The 16,526-nt window shown below is 37.3% G+C and overlaps 2 protein-coding genes across 2 annotated transcripts in view; one reads left to right on the top strand and one right to left on the bottom strand.

Moving 5' to 3' along the window:
- Positions 1 to 16,526, bottom strand: part of LOC145684508 (aquaporin-5-like) — a 165,297-nt gene that overhangs the window by 61,888 nt on the left and 86,883 nt on the right. The window lies entirely within an intron of this gene.
- The window catches only part of LOC145680740 (uncharacterized), a 142,579-nt gene continuing 132,066 nt past the window's right edge, over positions 6,014 to 16,526 (top strand). Inside the window, exon 1 of the mRNA XM_081751738.1 lies at positions 6,014 to 6,027. Within this exon, the coding sequence (XP_081607864.1) occupies positions 6,014 to 6,027 (14 nt within the window). The remainder of the gene's footprint in view (positions 6,028 to 16,526) is intronic.

The following is a 16,526-nucleotide window of genomic DNA, read 5'->3' as shown; positions in this document are numbered from 1 at the left end:
CTTTGATGTAACATCATGCCTCTGCAGGATATCTGACATGTAACAGTCTTCCTCTTTTCCTGCTTTGATCTAACATCATGCCTCTGCAGGATATCTGACATGTAACAGTCTTCCTCCTTTCCTGCTTTGATCTAACATCATGCCTCTGCAGGATATCTGACATGTAACAGTCTTCCTCTTTTCCTGCTTTGATGTAACAAAATGCCTCTGCAGGATATCTGACATGTAACAGTCTTCCTCTTTTCCTGCTTTGATGTAACATCATGCCTCTGCAGGATATCTGACATGTAACAGTCTTCTTCTTTTCCTGCTTTGATCTAACATCATGCCTCTGCAGGATATCTGACATGTAACAGTCTTCCTCTTTTCCTGCTTTGATCTAACATCATGCCTCTGCAGGATATCTGACATGTAACAGTCTTCCTCTTTTCCTGCTTTGATGTAACATCAAGCCGCTGCAGGATATCTGACATGAAACAGTCTTCCTCTTTTCCTGCTTTGATGTAACATCATGCCTCTGCAGGATATCTGACATGTAACAGTCTTCCTCTTTTCCTGCTTTGATGTAACATCATGCCGCTGCAGGATATCTGACATGTAACAGTCTTCCTCTTTTCCTGCTTTGATGTAACATCATGCCTCTGCAGGATATCTGACATGTAACAGTCTTCCTCTTTTCCTGCTTTGATGTAACATCATGCCTCTGCAGGATATCTGACATGTAACAGTCTTCCTCTTTTCCTGCTTTGATGTAACATCATGCCTAAGCAGGATTCTGACATGTAACAGTCTTCCTCTTTTCCTGCTTTGATCTAACATCATGCCTCTGCAGGATATCTGACATGTAACAGTCTTCCTCTTTTCCTGCTTTGATCTAACATCATGCCTCTGCAGGACATCTGACATGTAACAGTCTTCCTCTTTTCCTGCTTTGATGTAACATCATGCCTCTGCAGGATATCTGACATGTAACAGTCTTCTTCTTTTCCTGCTTTGATGTAACATCATACCGCTGCAGGATATCTGACATGTAACAGTCTTCTTCTTTTCCTGCTTTGATCTAACATCAAGCCGCTGCAGGATATCTGACATGTAACAGTCTTCCTCTTTTCCTGCTTTGATCTAACATCAAGCCGCTGCAGGATATCTGACATGTAACAGTCTTCCTCTTTTCCTGCTTTGATCTAACATCATGCCTCTGCAGGATATCTGACATGTAACAGTCTTCCTCTTTTCCTGCTTTGATGTAACATCATGCCTCTGCAGGATATCTGACATGTAACAGTCTTCCTCTTTTCCTGCTTTGATCTAACATCATGCCTCTGCAGGATTCTGACATGTAACAGTCTTCCTCTTTTCCTGCTTTGATCTAACATCAAGCCGCTGCAGGATATCTGACATGAAACAGTCTTCCTCTTTTCCTGCTTTGATGTAACATCATGCCGCTGCAGGATATCTGACATGTAACAGTCTTCCTCTTTTCCTGCTTTGATGTAACATCATGCCGCTGCAGGATATCTGATATGTAACAGTCTTCCTCTTTTCCTGCTTTGATGTAACATCATGCCTCTGCAGGATATCTGACATGTAACAATCTTCCTCTTTTCCTGCTTTGATGTAACATCATGCCTCTGCAGGATATCTGACATGTAACAGTCTTCCTCTTTTCCTGCTTTGATGTAACATCATGCCTCTGCAGGATATCTGACATGTAACAGTCTTCTTCTTTTCCTGCTTTGATCTAACATCATGCCTCTGCAGGATATCTGACATGTAACAGTCTTCCTCTTTTCCTGCTTTGATGTAACATCATGCCTCTGCAGGATATCTGACATGTAACAGTCTTCTTCTTTTCCTGCTTTGATCTAACATCATGCCTCTGCAGGATATCTGACATGTAACAGTCTTCCTCTTTTCCTGCTTTGATCTAACATCATGCCTCTGCAGGATATCTGACATGTAACAGTCTTCCTCCTTTCCTGCTTTGATGTAACATCATGCCTCTGCGGGATATCTGACATGTAACAGTCTTCTTCTTTTCCTGCTTTGATCTAACATCATGCCTCTGCAGGATATCTGATATGTAACAGTCTTCTTCTTTTCCTGCTTTGATCTAACATCATGCCTCTGCAGGATATCTGACATGTAACAGTCTTCTTCTTTTCCTGCTTTGATGTAACATCATGCCTCTGCAGGATATCTGACATGTAACAGTCTTCCTCTTTTCCTGCTTTGATGTAACATCATGCCTCTGCAGGATATCTGACATGTAACAGTCTTCCTCTTTTCCTGCTTTGGTGTAACATCATGCCTCTGCAGGATATCTGACATGTAACAGTCTTTCTCTTTTCCTGCTTTGATCTAACATCATGCCTCTGCAGGATATCTGACATGTAACAGTCTTCCTCTTTTCCTGCTTTGATCTAACATCATGCCTCTGCAGGATATCTGACATGTAACAGTCTTCCTCTTTTCCTGCTTTGATGTAACATCATGCCTCTGCAGGATATCTGACATGTAACAGTTTTCCTTATATTACATACGTCAGCTATACGTTATATACGTCCACCTGTATATGAGATTCTGATCAATTATATACAGTTCTTTCTTTGGTACTAAAAGTATGTTTATTCGAAACACATATGTGGAAAGTATCATAAAACATATGTTTTCAGTTACAGGTTCGCTGCAGGATCGTACAAACGGTTGTATGTTAAGTAAAAAAACTACAGGATTTACACATGTAACCCAAGTTGTTTTCTCAATGCAATGTACTGTTCGGATTTGCAATAAATCTCTCATACAGAGGAATAAAAGACAACAAAAGGTCAAGGTTCATTTATACGCCAAGTTTGATGCAACTCAGATGAGTTTGTTTGAACTTGTACAACTCATAGTGTCCTTGTCATTGATTTTTCCAGAAAGTTAGGAAAACTATTTTCTCTGAAATATTTTCTCCAACAGATTTTGTTAAATGTGTTTGACAAGAGAGTGGCAAAAAGTAAAAGAAGAAGAAGAAGAAAGACGTGATTTTCATACCTTTTTGTTTTATTTTACCTCAATTGCCTTTTTATCAGTACGATTTGGTGCATTCCTTTTTATTTTTTACAAAATATCGAAGAACAAAAGTACTTTCCAATTTCTTCTCAGAGCACTTTTCTTCTTTTGTCTTTCTAAAGCTGTTTCTCGATTTCTTGAAATACATCACCAAAGTTTCCGTTTGTCTTTGGGAAGAATAAGGAATATATTGTCGACTGTCAATTCACTCTAAATCCTTTTATAGAGACTATAAACCTCCATTTTCTTCTTTATCTAGTACGAAATGAAAAGTAGAAAATAAACTAAAAAAAATGAAACAAAGAGAAAACTCTTTGTGTGTACGTGTGTGTGTGTGTGTGTGTACGAACTTTCCTTCCATGATGAATTGACGTGTCATGACCATAAAAGTAAATGAAACTAATGAAAAATTAAGGATTCTTCTTGTCAGGTAAACACATCCATCTTTTAAAGTTGTCTAACTGAATTCGTTTCAGTGGATTTGTTTGTTGCGTCTCGAGATGGAAAAAATGGAGAAGGTTTTTGAGTGGAGGTTCTATCAGCTTAAAATTTTGATTTTGTGCTGGGTATTGATTCATTTATTTACAAAGCACTTTTAGTAATTATCTTAGAAAAGCTCAAATATACGAGAAAAAGGTAAAATCGCTGAATCTACTAAATTTCATAGTAGAAGCATATTATCTTTAACTTCATATAATTTCAGTGCTATCTTTTCAGTGGCGGATCTAGCCTGGGGCCGAGGAGCCTAGGCCCCCAGTTTTTTGAGTGACAAAAATAATTTAAACTAAATACATGGAAGTTCGTAGGGATCGTAATACGGCAAATTATGGATACGTTAAAATATAGAATAATAGTTTTGATAAAGTGGATACTTTCAAATATCTAGGATCAATATTAACAGACGAAAACCCTGTACACGAAGAAATTAAATGTCGACTAAATGCAGGGAATTCGTGTTATTATTCAGTTCAAAATTTCTTGTCGCGAATTCTTTCGAGGAATTTGAATCTTAAAATAAGGCTGAGGTGGGCAGCTCATGTAGCCAGGATGGAAGCAAGGAGGAACGCTTGCAAAATCTTAACTGGAAAACCAACCGGGAAAATGACCATTAGGAAGACTTAGAGGCGCAGATGGGAGGACAATATTAAGATGGATCTCGCAGAAATTGGAATACAAAGTAGAATCTGGATCCAGTTGGCTAAGGATAGAAGTCAGTGGAGAGTTTTTGTGAACGCGACATTGAACCTCCGCGTTCCATAGGCCATAGAATTAGTTATTTATTAGTTATATATGTTTGAAAGTTTATAGTAAACTCATGATATACCTATCATAGTCTGCGTTCTGGTTGACCTCCCAGTTTTTACATTCTAGGTCCGTCACTGTATGTTTTCGTGTCAAAGCCGAATTTTGGTATTCATTGTATCTAAATGGATGCCGGTGACCTTAGCCCAGTGTTTTGAATCGTTGGATTCAAAATCTATCGTGGTTGGAAATGAAATTTTTGCGTTTAACTTCCTACGATTATTCCTGTTAGGCTAAGGGAGACGGTGATTAAAGCAAGTGTATGATAATGAAAGAATTGATTGGATGAGAAAGTGGGAGGAAACGGTGGTAACCCGAGAAAACACACGGACACGACATTGTCCACCACTTACGAGATTGAGGTTCGAACCAGAGTCCCCACGCACCAGAGGTAAGCACTAGCACTGAGCCACCGTACCCCCTACCAGTGTTGAATTCAGTCATTTTCACCCGGGGAGAGGAGCTTGGGTGAAGTAATTTCTACATTTTGCGATTGAAATTTTGAGAGTTTCTCCGGGAGGGAATGAATTTTCTTCCGGGGAGAGATTCCCCCCCGGGCTACCACCTGAATTCATCCCTGCCCCCTACTATTGTAGTTGGACTCCCGAGCGTATTTAACTATCCTCGAAGTGTCTGTGTTAATGTCGTTGTCGTTTTACATGTCAATTCACGGTTACATAATAAATATCGAAAATCGACATCGATTGCATCGATTGCACTATGGAACGAGACACTTAATCTTAATTTTTCTGTATAAAGAAACTACATATAACCTGAATATTTTTCATATTCGTATAGTTTATACCCGAGCAAATAGTGGTGCATGATGTTAAATTTACAAAATAATAAATATTGATATGCATGTAAATACAGATAGGCCTAGTTATCAAAATATTAATAGAAACACTTGGGAGTTGAAAATATGTCAGATGTCTTTGTTGGCGACAGTCAGACGGTGACCACAGCGTCTAGTTGGTGGTGTAGTCCAGTTAATAAAGGGAAAACAATAAGCTTTTGTCGGGACTAAATAGTGTAAAGCTGAAACTTTGCCAGTTATTACAACATCATAAGGGGAGCATTTCCTCAAAAGCCCTCAACCCTCCCCCTCTTGCTTCCCCCCCCCCACGGCCTTAAACATGCAAATTTGCATACGTACATTGAAATGTCAATAAGTCAATTACGCCAGTTCGTATCAATATTTTTTTTTTTTTTTTTTTTAAGTTAGCTTCCTCACATTACGTTCTTAAAATTATGACCTTATGTGTTTTTAGCTAAAGTAAGTACATATGGGGCTATTGAGATAAATTGCTGAAAAAGTAGATGTTTCAATATAATGTTCAACATTTTTCTTATTATTACTGAAAACCTGGTAACGCTGCAACAAAATATTTCAAATAAAAAATTCAATTTTAGCTTCTTTTATTAGCTTTAAAATGTTATACGTATTAATAGGTTTATAGGAATGGGAACAATGTCCAGAGAGTTCTTACCAAACGACTGCAGGTGCGGGAAAGTCATCCTGCCGGCCTATCTAGACGCACGACGTACATCTTTGACACTCTCTATCAGGCTTGTTGCAGAAATTTTCAATGGGCGGGGGGCTGAAAATTTTGGGGCAAAACTGAATACAATATAGGTCTATTTTGTGTTGAACATGAATTCAGATAGGTAAGTATAACTATTGCACATACAGACACACACACACACACACACACACACACACACACACATGCACACACACACACACAAGATTATTTGTGTCGATGCAGGAGCCCCGGAGCACCCACATAGTCGGCGCGACTGCACATATGCATGTATATATATATATATATATATATATATATATATATATATATATATATATATATATATATATATATATATATATATATCTCAGGAGAAAAGTGCTAAATCAGAGAGAGCCGAATTGGATTAGGGCTTTAAAGCGTTCCGCTGTAATAACATTCGTTTGTTAAAAGCATTTGTTGGTGTGTGTGTGTATGGGTGTTAAGATGATGAGGAATGGGTCATTCTGTCATTGCTTTTTGTTCTGCATTTCAACAAGAGACGTTAGGTGGCAATTTCGTGAGGCTCTCTCTTATCGTTGCCAGTATATTAAAAAAAAAAAAAAAAAAAAAAAAACCTTGGCACTCAATGGGACGGCTCGAGCCGGGTGAGCCCCCCTAAATACGCCACTGCTGTCTATCTTTACGTGTAAGTTCCAGCGGGAGATTTACGAAAAGTGAGAAGTAATTAATGAGTATCTAGTAGGTTTCTTTCTTCCTTTTCTTTTCTTTTTTTTTTTTTGTAAGGTTTTTGGTTTATAATTTGAAATGTAGGCGTATGTTAGTATGTCTTTAATATTCTGATTTGTTATTTTAACTAGGACGTAACATTTTATTTACTTACTCATATTCAATTTAGATTTTTACATTGTAAAAAAATCTACCGACAAGTTTACGTTAGGTTTAACTGCAAAATGTTTAATCACTACATGGTTAGTGACAGTCGTATTTTTTTTTAAATGTAAAACATATTATGTAATATACCTGAAAAAACAAACAAATGTGTTTCATTTCAAAAACTAAACTTCAATTTATAGTACGTAACTCTTTATAACGTATTATGATTATACGTTTTCGAGCTGGCAATATTCCATATCACTTACCGTAATTAATAACAGAAAATAGAAAGTAATGTTCCTAATTTTAAACTTGAATTTCCATATCATTTTGATTGATGAAACTTAACTCAGTATAATATACTACATTTACAAGAGTATAGTCATTTCATATTGTTTCAGGCTACCTGACAGTGAGCAACATTAATATAAAAGAAACGAAGAATAATTTTGATTTCATTTGTATAATATGTGGAAATAAACTTAACGTAAACACTAAAAATGGCGTACATGTAGGGCCGTCGCGTGGGTTGTAAACGCCCGGTGCGAGAATTCCCAGGCGTCCCCCCTCCCCAGTGATTTATGAAAAACAACCAGAGTTTATTCTGTACTTCTAGATTTAAATATGGAATGTAAGATCATAATGTAAAACCAAAAAAAAAAAAAAAAAAAAAAAAAGTTGGTATTATGTCAGTTTTTTAAACTGAAGGGCTTTTGTATCTAAAACATAAAACTTAATGAAAACATGGTTTTTGAATTATTGAAATCAAGTGCTATTCTTGCTTGTTTTGAACTTGATACTCATCCACATAGTAGTAGCATAGCATATACAAACAACGATAAAATATTAAATTAAAAAAAGAAAAACTCTTTCACAGAGAGATAGAGACAGAGTTCCAGTTAAATAATCCTAGACGATGTTTTACTTTACCGGTAATTTTCTAGTTCAATAACTCTATTAGGAGTCCCTCAAGGATCTAATTTAGGTCCTCTGTTGTTTATTCTTGTTATTAATGATATTCCTCTGTGTAGTAAAACTTCTCAAGTTCTTTTTTGCCGACGATGTCAACTTATCTGACAATCATCTGACAACAGTTACACAGATAGCTGTGCTTCCATCTGTTTTCTTTATTTGTTATTCTTGTGTCTTAGCATACTTGTATATGAACATAAGATGGCAGAACTGTTGCCTATGTAATTATTGTCAGACGATTCACAGGTTTACAATAATATTATTGTAACCGATTACAGAAAACATAAAACATTATTCGTTACTTGGCATAAGTGCCAAATATAATTTGCAAAGTTTTGCTTATATTAAACGATAAATACCAATGCAAATTCTCTCAGGTAGTAACGAGTTATTTCTGATATGCTCGGAAAGCGATGTCTTGGCGCTGAAAATATTTAGCCCAAGCACGTCGATCGCAACGCACAGTTCACAATTATATAGTTGCCCATAAAAGAATTACGTGGACTAAAACATGCAACAAGTTGAACACCGAAGCACACAAGATACTGGAAACAGTTTCACCTGTTAACTGGGCAGAAAGTCAGTACTTATTACCCTCTTCTCCAGGACGATCAGCCTTTGCATACTGATAAGGCGAAAGCGGATGGTTTCGCATCTCACTTACAAACGGTCTTTACGCCGCCTCTTTCCACACATCGTTTAAGTTCCCGCATATCTGAACCAGCAATCAACCAACTGCTCAAACCATCAATCACTCATGAGTTGGATACTTCACATCCTTTAAATTACGAAATTACCTCTGATGAAATAAGAAGTGCTTTCAAGCGTAATCGTAATACAGCACCTGGTTTTGATCATATATATTATCGAATCCTCAAAGAGTGCTCACTACAGTTTTTTCTCTTCCTGGCAACGATTTATACGTTTATTTTAAGAACTGGATATTATCCACACGACTAGAAGTTGTCTAACGTTTGCATGTTCTTAAAACCAAACAAACCATGTCACTCCGTGAAGTCATATCGGCCTATACAACTGACGTCTACTTTGGGAAAATTATTTGAGAAAACACTGGTGAATCGTCTCCATCCATATCTCAATGATCATCACCTTTTACCTTCTCATCAGACAGGATTTCGTCCATATTATGGTCTCAATGATCAATTACTCCGTCTTACCACTATTATCACAAATCAATATAACAAAGCACTACCGTCCTGCCTCCTACTCATGGACCTTGAGAAAACATTTGATCGTATCTGGCATTATGGGTTATTCTATGAACTGCTTAAGCTCGGTGTTCCTGTAAATTATCTTCGAGTTATCTACTCTTTTATAATAAACCGTATTGTCTATGTTAATATCAACGGCTTTCTATCACATCCGATTTTCCCCTATACGGGAGTGCCACAAAGGTCAAGTTTATCACCTCTTCTGTATATCCTATATGCCTCCGATTTAAATCTCCGGCACCTCATACATATCTCTTCCAATATGCGGATGATACTGCTTTTCTTACACTCGGTAAAACAATTCAGCAGATTAACGTTAATTTGCAGACTACAATTACGGACTTTCTTTGCTGGTGCAATAAGTGGAGACTTACTGTTAACGAAGAAAAGACACAAACTTTAGTTATTTTACCGCCCAATTGTCGTAGTAAAGTCCATCGTAATCCGAATTTGCTTGAGATACGTGTTGGCGATCATCTCCTCCGACCAACTAAAACTGTTACTTATTTAGGTGTCATTTTCGATGATAAATTGAGATGGTCAGCAGAACTACAGAAACTTGTTACAAAAGGCAAAAATAGACTTCAACTTCTTCGTCGCCTTGTAGGTCAAACCTGGGGTTTAAATTCAACATTGCTACTGAACACTTATAAAGCATTTATGCGGAGTATTCTCACTTTTGGTCATGTCGCCTGGTGTTCAGCCCCCCAAAAGTTTTATAACAGATTAGAGATACTCGAGCGTCATGCCTTTCGGCTAGCATTTCGTATCAAACTACCTTACCATAATCACGATCTCTACGACAAGATAAACTTTCCGTCGCTTGTACAACACATTGCCCAATTACGTAGAAAATATGGGGCCGCGGTGGCTCAGTGGTAGAGCGTTCACCTCTGGTGCTTGGGGTCCCGGGTTCGATCCCAGCCCCCGCCAAGTAAACTTTGTGGTGGACAAACACCGTGTGCGTGGGTTTTCTCGGGGTTCTCCCGTTTCCTCCCACTTTCTTCATTCCACCATTTCATTCATTACTCATCATCACCGTCTCCTTTAGTCTAACCGGCATAACCGTGGGACGTAAAACTCAAAGATTTCATTTCATTACGTAGAAAATATATAGCTAAATGCCTTCACGACTACAAGGATATTTTTCTAGACACCATATTTATAGATTTGGAGCAAGAATCGCAGTTCAGATACTTTTATACGCCACTAAGCATCTTACTTTCCATTTATGCTCGCACTCTACCGGATGATCAACATCATGTCAGATTTTTCCAACGGCAACTCATTCATCATGACATTCCTCATCTTTTTCCTTTATAGCACTGTTTATTTATCACACCACTAACAAGGGCTTCCCAGTGTTTTCTCATTAGTCTTGAGCCGCCCCAAGACAGAAGACTAACCTGCATTCGTCATACTTACAAATTTAATTGTATTGTGTTGTGATGTCAAGTGCACTGCATTCATAATTATTACTCGACTGTCATTCTTTCAAATTCGACCTTATTTGAATACCATTATTGCTTTATATCTTTGTACATTCATTTCGTCGCATTCTTAGTACCTTCACTGTTCTTTATCATTTCACTTCATTATATATTTAATATATATTAATTAGTTATATTCATCTTGCATTCATTATATATTTCTTATATATTAGTTAGTTATATTTATCTTTCCTATGTTAATTTTTCTTTATATTTATGTTTTCTCTTAACTTATCAATATATATGTTGTTGTAATGTATTAGTTTCTTTGATATTTATTAATTATTAATCAACAGTATATTTCTCTACAGCTCAATGCACAACTATAAGTAAAATAAAAGCACAATTGATGCAAACACACCCCATGCCAACTGTATGTAGAAATGTAGGGTTAGATTGTCCCAACATGTGTGAACACTGTAGTGGATTTTCCTCGATAATTCTCCTACGTAGACGATATTATCGACTTTAATGATGACGAGTGTGAACAGTGTAGCATTTTGTTTTAACCAGATTGGACTCAGAGCTGAATTATCTTTTATCAGTCAACAAATAAATATCGGTTGTATAAAATGTGTAGTAATATTGTAGAAAGTAGAATATTCCGTGTGTTTTGGATGAGTGGTCTGTGATGATGTTATTACCGTACAAAGTAGTACATTATTTTGCATTGTTAAGCACCTACCGATTGTTACCAGTTCAGGACATGGTGGATCCATAGGTAGTGGATAATGGAATGGCCCTGACCTAAGTTAGGAATAATTCCTCGAACCAAATTTGGCCAACCAAAATTTGTAATAACCATTATAAATAAAATATTATCTTATGTGCATTTTAATAATGTATATATTTTAAAGATAAGAGGCATATTTTGTTTCGTTTGTCATATTTTCGTGGGATACTAGAATCATAAGAGTGTTGTTACTGGGTTCGATTCTCTGAAAGTATCTCATTTGTATTGTCAAACAGGATTAAGAAATATTTCTCCCTCGTAATTCTAGATATTGCAACGAAACTTGGCACATACATTATATGTAGAAAATAGTATTTTTCAAGGTAGCTTATATTCAGGCAATTGTAACCGGTACCGCTTCAGGGGTTCCCAAATTTCAAAAAAGAGATGTTTGGAGGGAAATTTTCATATTTATCACAAAATCCTTTCTTTTGTAGATTATAAACACATCCGCATCGTATTAGTTAAAATCTTGTTTCATTTTGAAAAGAATAACGTACCAACCATGATACTAGGATGTATAGTACTGTGTTTGGAAACTTAGGGATTTAGGATTTAGATTTCTGGACTTTCGGCATCTAAGAGCATTTAGCCCTTTACGATTTGAGGGATGACGTCCCTTGGCAAGCACACAATCCGGGGAAAGGGAAGGAAGAAATGATTGGGGAAGGAAGGAAGCAGCATGGGACCTATAAGTTAGGTACTACCCCGGCATTTCCCTGGTATGAATGTGGAAAACCCAGGAAAACCTCATTTAGGGTGTCTGGCCTGAAAAAGTGTGTTACATTTTTTCGACCGAGTGACCTCACCGGGAATCGAACGCGGGACCGCTCGCACCGAAGGCGAAAGTGTTAGCGACTACGCTACACGAGGCCACGTGTTTGGAAACATATTATATATATATATATATATATATATATATATATATATATATATATATATATATATATACAAGGGCGGATTCAAGGGGGGCTTCGGGGCTATAGCCCCCCTTGACGCTCAGGTTTACACTGGATAAAATGGGCTTCAATTCTGCTTTACACTGGATAAAACGGCATATTATGGTTTAGCCCCTCCCTTGATCATATCCTGGATCCGCCACTGTATATATATATATATATATATATATATATATATATATATATATATATATATATATATATATATATATATATATATATATATATTTGCGTGTGTGTGTGTGTGTGTCCCACTTTTCCTTATGTATATATGAAATTCGGTATTCTCAAGCAGGATTGAGAAATATTTTTCCCTCACAACTGTTCTAGATATTGCAATATAATTCCGAACACGCATTACATATAGACCATAGTATTTTCCAAGGTAGATTATATTCAGGTACCTGTAGGTTGCTTCAAATGGCACCAAATTTCAAAAGAGGATTTTTTGGAGGGAAAGTTCTCTTTTTTACCCCGAATTTTCCTTTCCTTGTACATCATGGAACATGCACATAATACCATTTGAAAGCATGTTTTATTCTAAAGAGAACGACGCATAACCTATGATATTGGAACAAATAGTACTGAAGTAGAAGCTACTTAACTGAAAGTCAACATTTTCCTCAAAAAATGCAAGAGTCTAAAAGGGTTAAGGGATAGAGGGAAAAGGAAGAAGGGGAGAGGTGGGGACCTTTCAGAAAATACCCTTTATATTCTAGTCTAACGTTCCTGAAAAATTCAGCTTGTTACTAATTAGTCCCGACCTTTATTGACTGAACTAGGTGGTGTGCTAGGGCAAAATCTGTACTACGTGAGGAGGAGTAGAACAGCAGTGTGCAATACACTGAGCAGGTAGTAATAGCCACGGGTGTCTCTGGCGGAGAGACATGTCCCCAAAAATTATGTGTAGAAGAGAAAATGGGTGAAGACTGAGAGTACTTATATGCAAGAAAGGAGGAACACATGATTATTATATTTGTTGTTAAGTAGTAGATTGTGTATATAGGGTATGTATGAAATTTGTTTTCTGAGAAGGAATTATCTTCGGAATGCTATTGTATGATCGGAGTAAAATAAAAGAAAGAAAAAGACTACAATTAATGAATAGTATTAAAGCATATAATTGATATGTCAAGACATAAATATTGAACTAACTAACTAACTAACTAACTCTATGGCCTATGGAACCCGGAGGTTCAGTGCCGCGTTCACAAAAGCTCTCCACTGACTTCTATCCTTAGCTAATTGCATCCAGTTTCTACTTTGTATTCCTATCTCTGCGAGATCCATCTTAATATTGTCCTCCCATCTGCGCCTAGGTCTTCCTAATGGTCGTTTTCCTATGGGTCTACCAGTCAAGACTTTGAAAGCGTTTCTACTTTCTTCCATTCTAGCTACATGACCTGCCCACCTAAGCCTCCTACACTTGACGACCCTAACAATATTGGGTAAACCGTATAAACTATGTAGTTCCTCGTTATGAAGCTTCCGCCATTCCCCATTCTCGTTCCTCTTGGGTCCGAATATTCTTCTCAGGATCCTGTTCTCAAATACTTTCAGTCTATGTTCTTCCCTCAGAGTAAGCGACCATGTTTCACAACCATACAGAACAACAGGCATGATTATCGTTTTATATATTTTAAGCTTCAAATTCCTCGACAGAATTCGCGACGACAAGAGATTTTGAACCGAATAGTAACACGAATTCCCTGCTTTTAGTCGGCATTTAATTTCTTCGTGAATATGATTTTCCTCTGTTAATATTGATCCTAAATATTTGAAAGTATCCACTTTATCAAAAGCATTATTTAATATTTTAACGCCTCCACAATTTGCCGTATTACGGTCCCGACGCACTTCCATGTATTTAGTTTTCTCTGCATTTACTTCTAAACCCATGTCCCTGCAAGCGTTTAATAAGATCTCTGCATTTATTTCTACTGTTCTCCTATCATCCCCTATTAAATTTACATCATCAGCATATGCCATAACCTGGTGAATGCCGTTCAACTCTAGGCCCTGGTTGCTATCTTTGATTTTCCTTATAGCGTATTCCAGCACAAAGTTAAATAATAATGGCGACAACGCATCTCCTTGTTTCAGGCCATTTTCGACGTGGAAGCTCGTGGACAAAAATTTTCCTACCCGGACTTTACTTTGGGATTCACTTAAACATATCTTAATTAATCTAATTAGCTTTCTCGGTATTCCAAGTTCTGTAAGAACGTTGTATAATGTTTCTCTCCTAACCGAGTCGTACGCCTTTCTAAAATCAATAAATAGTTGATGTACCGGGGTATTGTATTCCCACTTCTTTTCGAGTATTTGGCGAATGGTATATATTTGGTCGATAGTTGATCGATTTCGTCTAAATCCGCACTGATAATCTCCAATAATTTCATCTGCGTATGGGGTCAATCTTGCTAACAGAATATTTGAAAGTATTATATAGGATGTTGACAGAAGAGAAATGCCTCGATAATTATTACAGTCAGTTTTGTCGCCTTTCTTGTGAATTGGAACAATGATTGATTCTTTCCACTCTTGTGGCAATTCTTCCTTGTTCCAGATAAGGAGAATGAGTTTGTGTATCTTGTTCCACAATTTTTCGCCTCCAGCTAAAATTAACTCAGCCGGAATTTCATCTACACCCGGAGATTTATGTTTCTTCAATTTCTTTATAGCGGCTTCCACTTCTATTCGATTGGGTTCTGGAATATACGGTTCTGCGGTGTGTATCTCCTTTTCTCCACGCACATTAATTTTTGGCTGCGTGTTCAGCAAATCGTCAAAGAAATCTTTCCATCTATTTAAGAGGCTATCCGTATCGGTGAGAACTGTTCCGTCAGATTTCTTTAATATATAAGCACGAGGTTGATAGCCTTTCTTAAATTCGCAGATCCCCTTATACATGTCCCGAATATTTTTATTTTTACTATTATCTTCAAGTTCCTTAATTTTAGCTTTCAAAAAATCGCGTTTCTTTGTTCTAAATGTTTTGGAAGTTTCCCGCCTGATATCTGCGAAATTTTGTGTAGTTGTTTCATTCGGATTTTGTAGCCACAGTAATTTTGCCTGTTTTCTCTTCTCTGCTAGTTTAATGCATTCTTGGTCGAACCATGGTTTGTTCCTACGTATTTCCGCGTGTCCCAATTTTTCTATTGCTGAACTTTTAATGCTATCTCTAATTTCAATCCAAGTATCCTCAACACTAGTGCACTCTGAGTCTTCTAAAACCGCGAATCTATTCGAAACTTCAATCTGGTATTCCTCTCTTACCTGGCTCTCTTCTAATTTCTTTAAATTAAATCTCTCCGTTTTCGGACATTGAATATTACCTTTATTCAACGATAATCTCTCCCGTATTATCGCTACTACCAGGTAGTGATCAGTGTCACAATCAGCCCCTCTAAACGACCGGACGTCAATTATGCTAGATTGTCTTCTTCTATCTATTAAAACGTGATCAATTTGATTATGTGTTTTTCCGTCTGGTGATGTCCAAGTGTATTTATGAACGTCGCGATGTGGGAATTTTGTACTCTTCACGATTAGGTTTTTGGATGTTGCAAAGTTCACGAGTCTAACACCGTTGTCATTACTTTCCTTATGCAAACTTTCGTTCCCTATAATCGGTTTGAAAATATCCTCTCGTCCTACCTTCGCATTGAAATCCCTTAATAGAATCTTCATATGGTATCGCGGGAGTTGGTCAAATATCCGTTCCACTTCTTCGTAAAAACTATCTTTTATATCGTCACCCTTATCTTCAGTTGGAGCATGTACATTTAAAACAATAATATCACACCACCGTCCCTTAAGAGTAATAAAAGAAAGTCTGTCAGTAACAAATTCAACCCGTTTAATTGCTGGTAATATTCGTTTGTGAACGAAAAACCCTGTTCCTAACTGGTGATTTTTATTTCCTTCCCCGTAAAAGAACGTAAAATTTCCGGAATTCTCAGATCCATTTCCTTCCCACCTAACTTCCTGAACTCCTACTAAGTCCATCCTGTATTTCTCTAACTCACTCGTTACAGATTTTAACGCGCCTGCCCTATAAAGACTTCTAATATTCCATGTTCCAAATCTCATGTCCATTTTCTTTTGCTGATGTCGTGCCAAGTTATCAGTCCTTGTCCGAGGCTTTTGTGAATGTTTCTGAACAAGTACCTTTTTTTACAGGATGAGGGTGTTAGCCTTACCCAAACCCCCAAGCTGGAGGACCACTCCTAGTCGGCTGTCCGCGACTGCTTATTCAGTATATTCGCAGCTAACCTCTATATCTAGAGGCCTTCTCCTCGATCCGCAACCAGAGGACGCGCCATGCCGTGGTGACAGGAACCCACCATGGATAAATATTGAACGCAAATGGTAAA

The sequence above is a fragment of the Thermobia domestica genome, chromosome 1 (genome assembly GCF_964235325.1).
Source record: "Thermobia domestica chromosome 1, izTheDome1.hap1.1, whole genome shotgun sequence".
In the NCBI taxonomy this organism is placed as follows: Eukaryota; Metazoa; Arthropoda; class Insecta; order Zygentoma; family Lepismatidae; genus Thermobia; species Thermobia domestica.
Note: the sequence above shows the minus strand (reverse complement) of the source record. Positions and strands in the feature narration are given on the sequence as shown.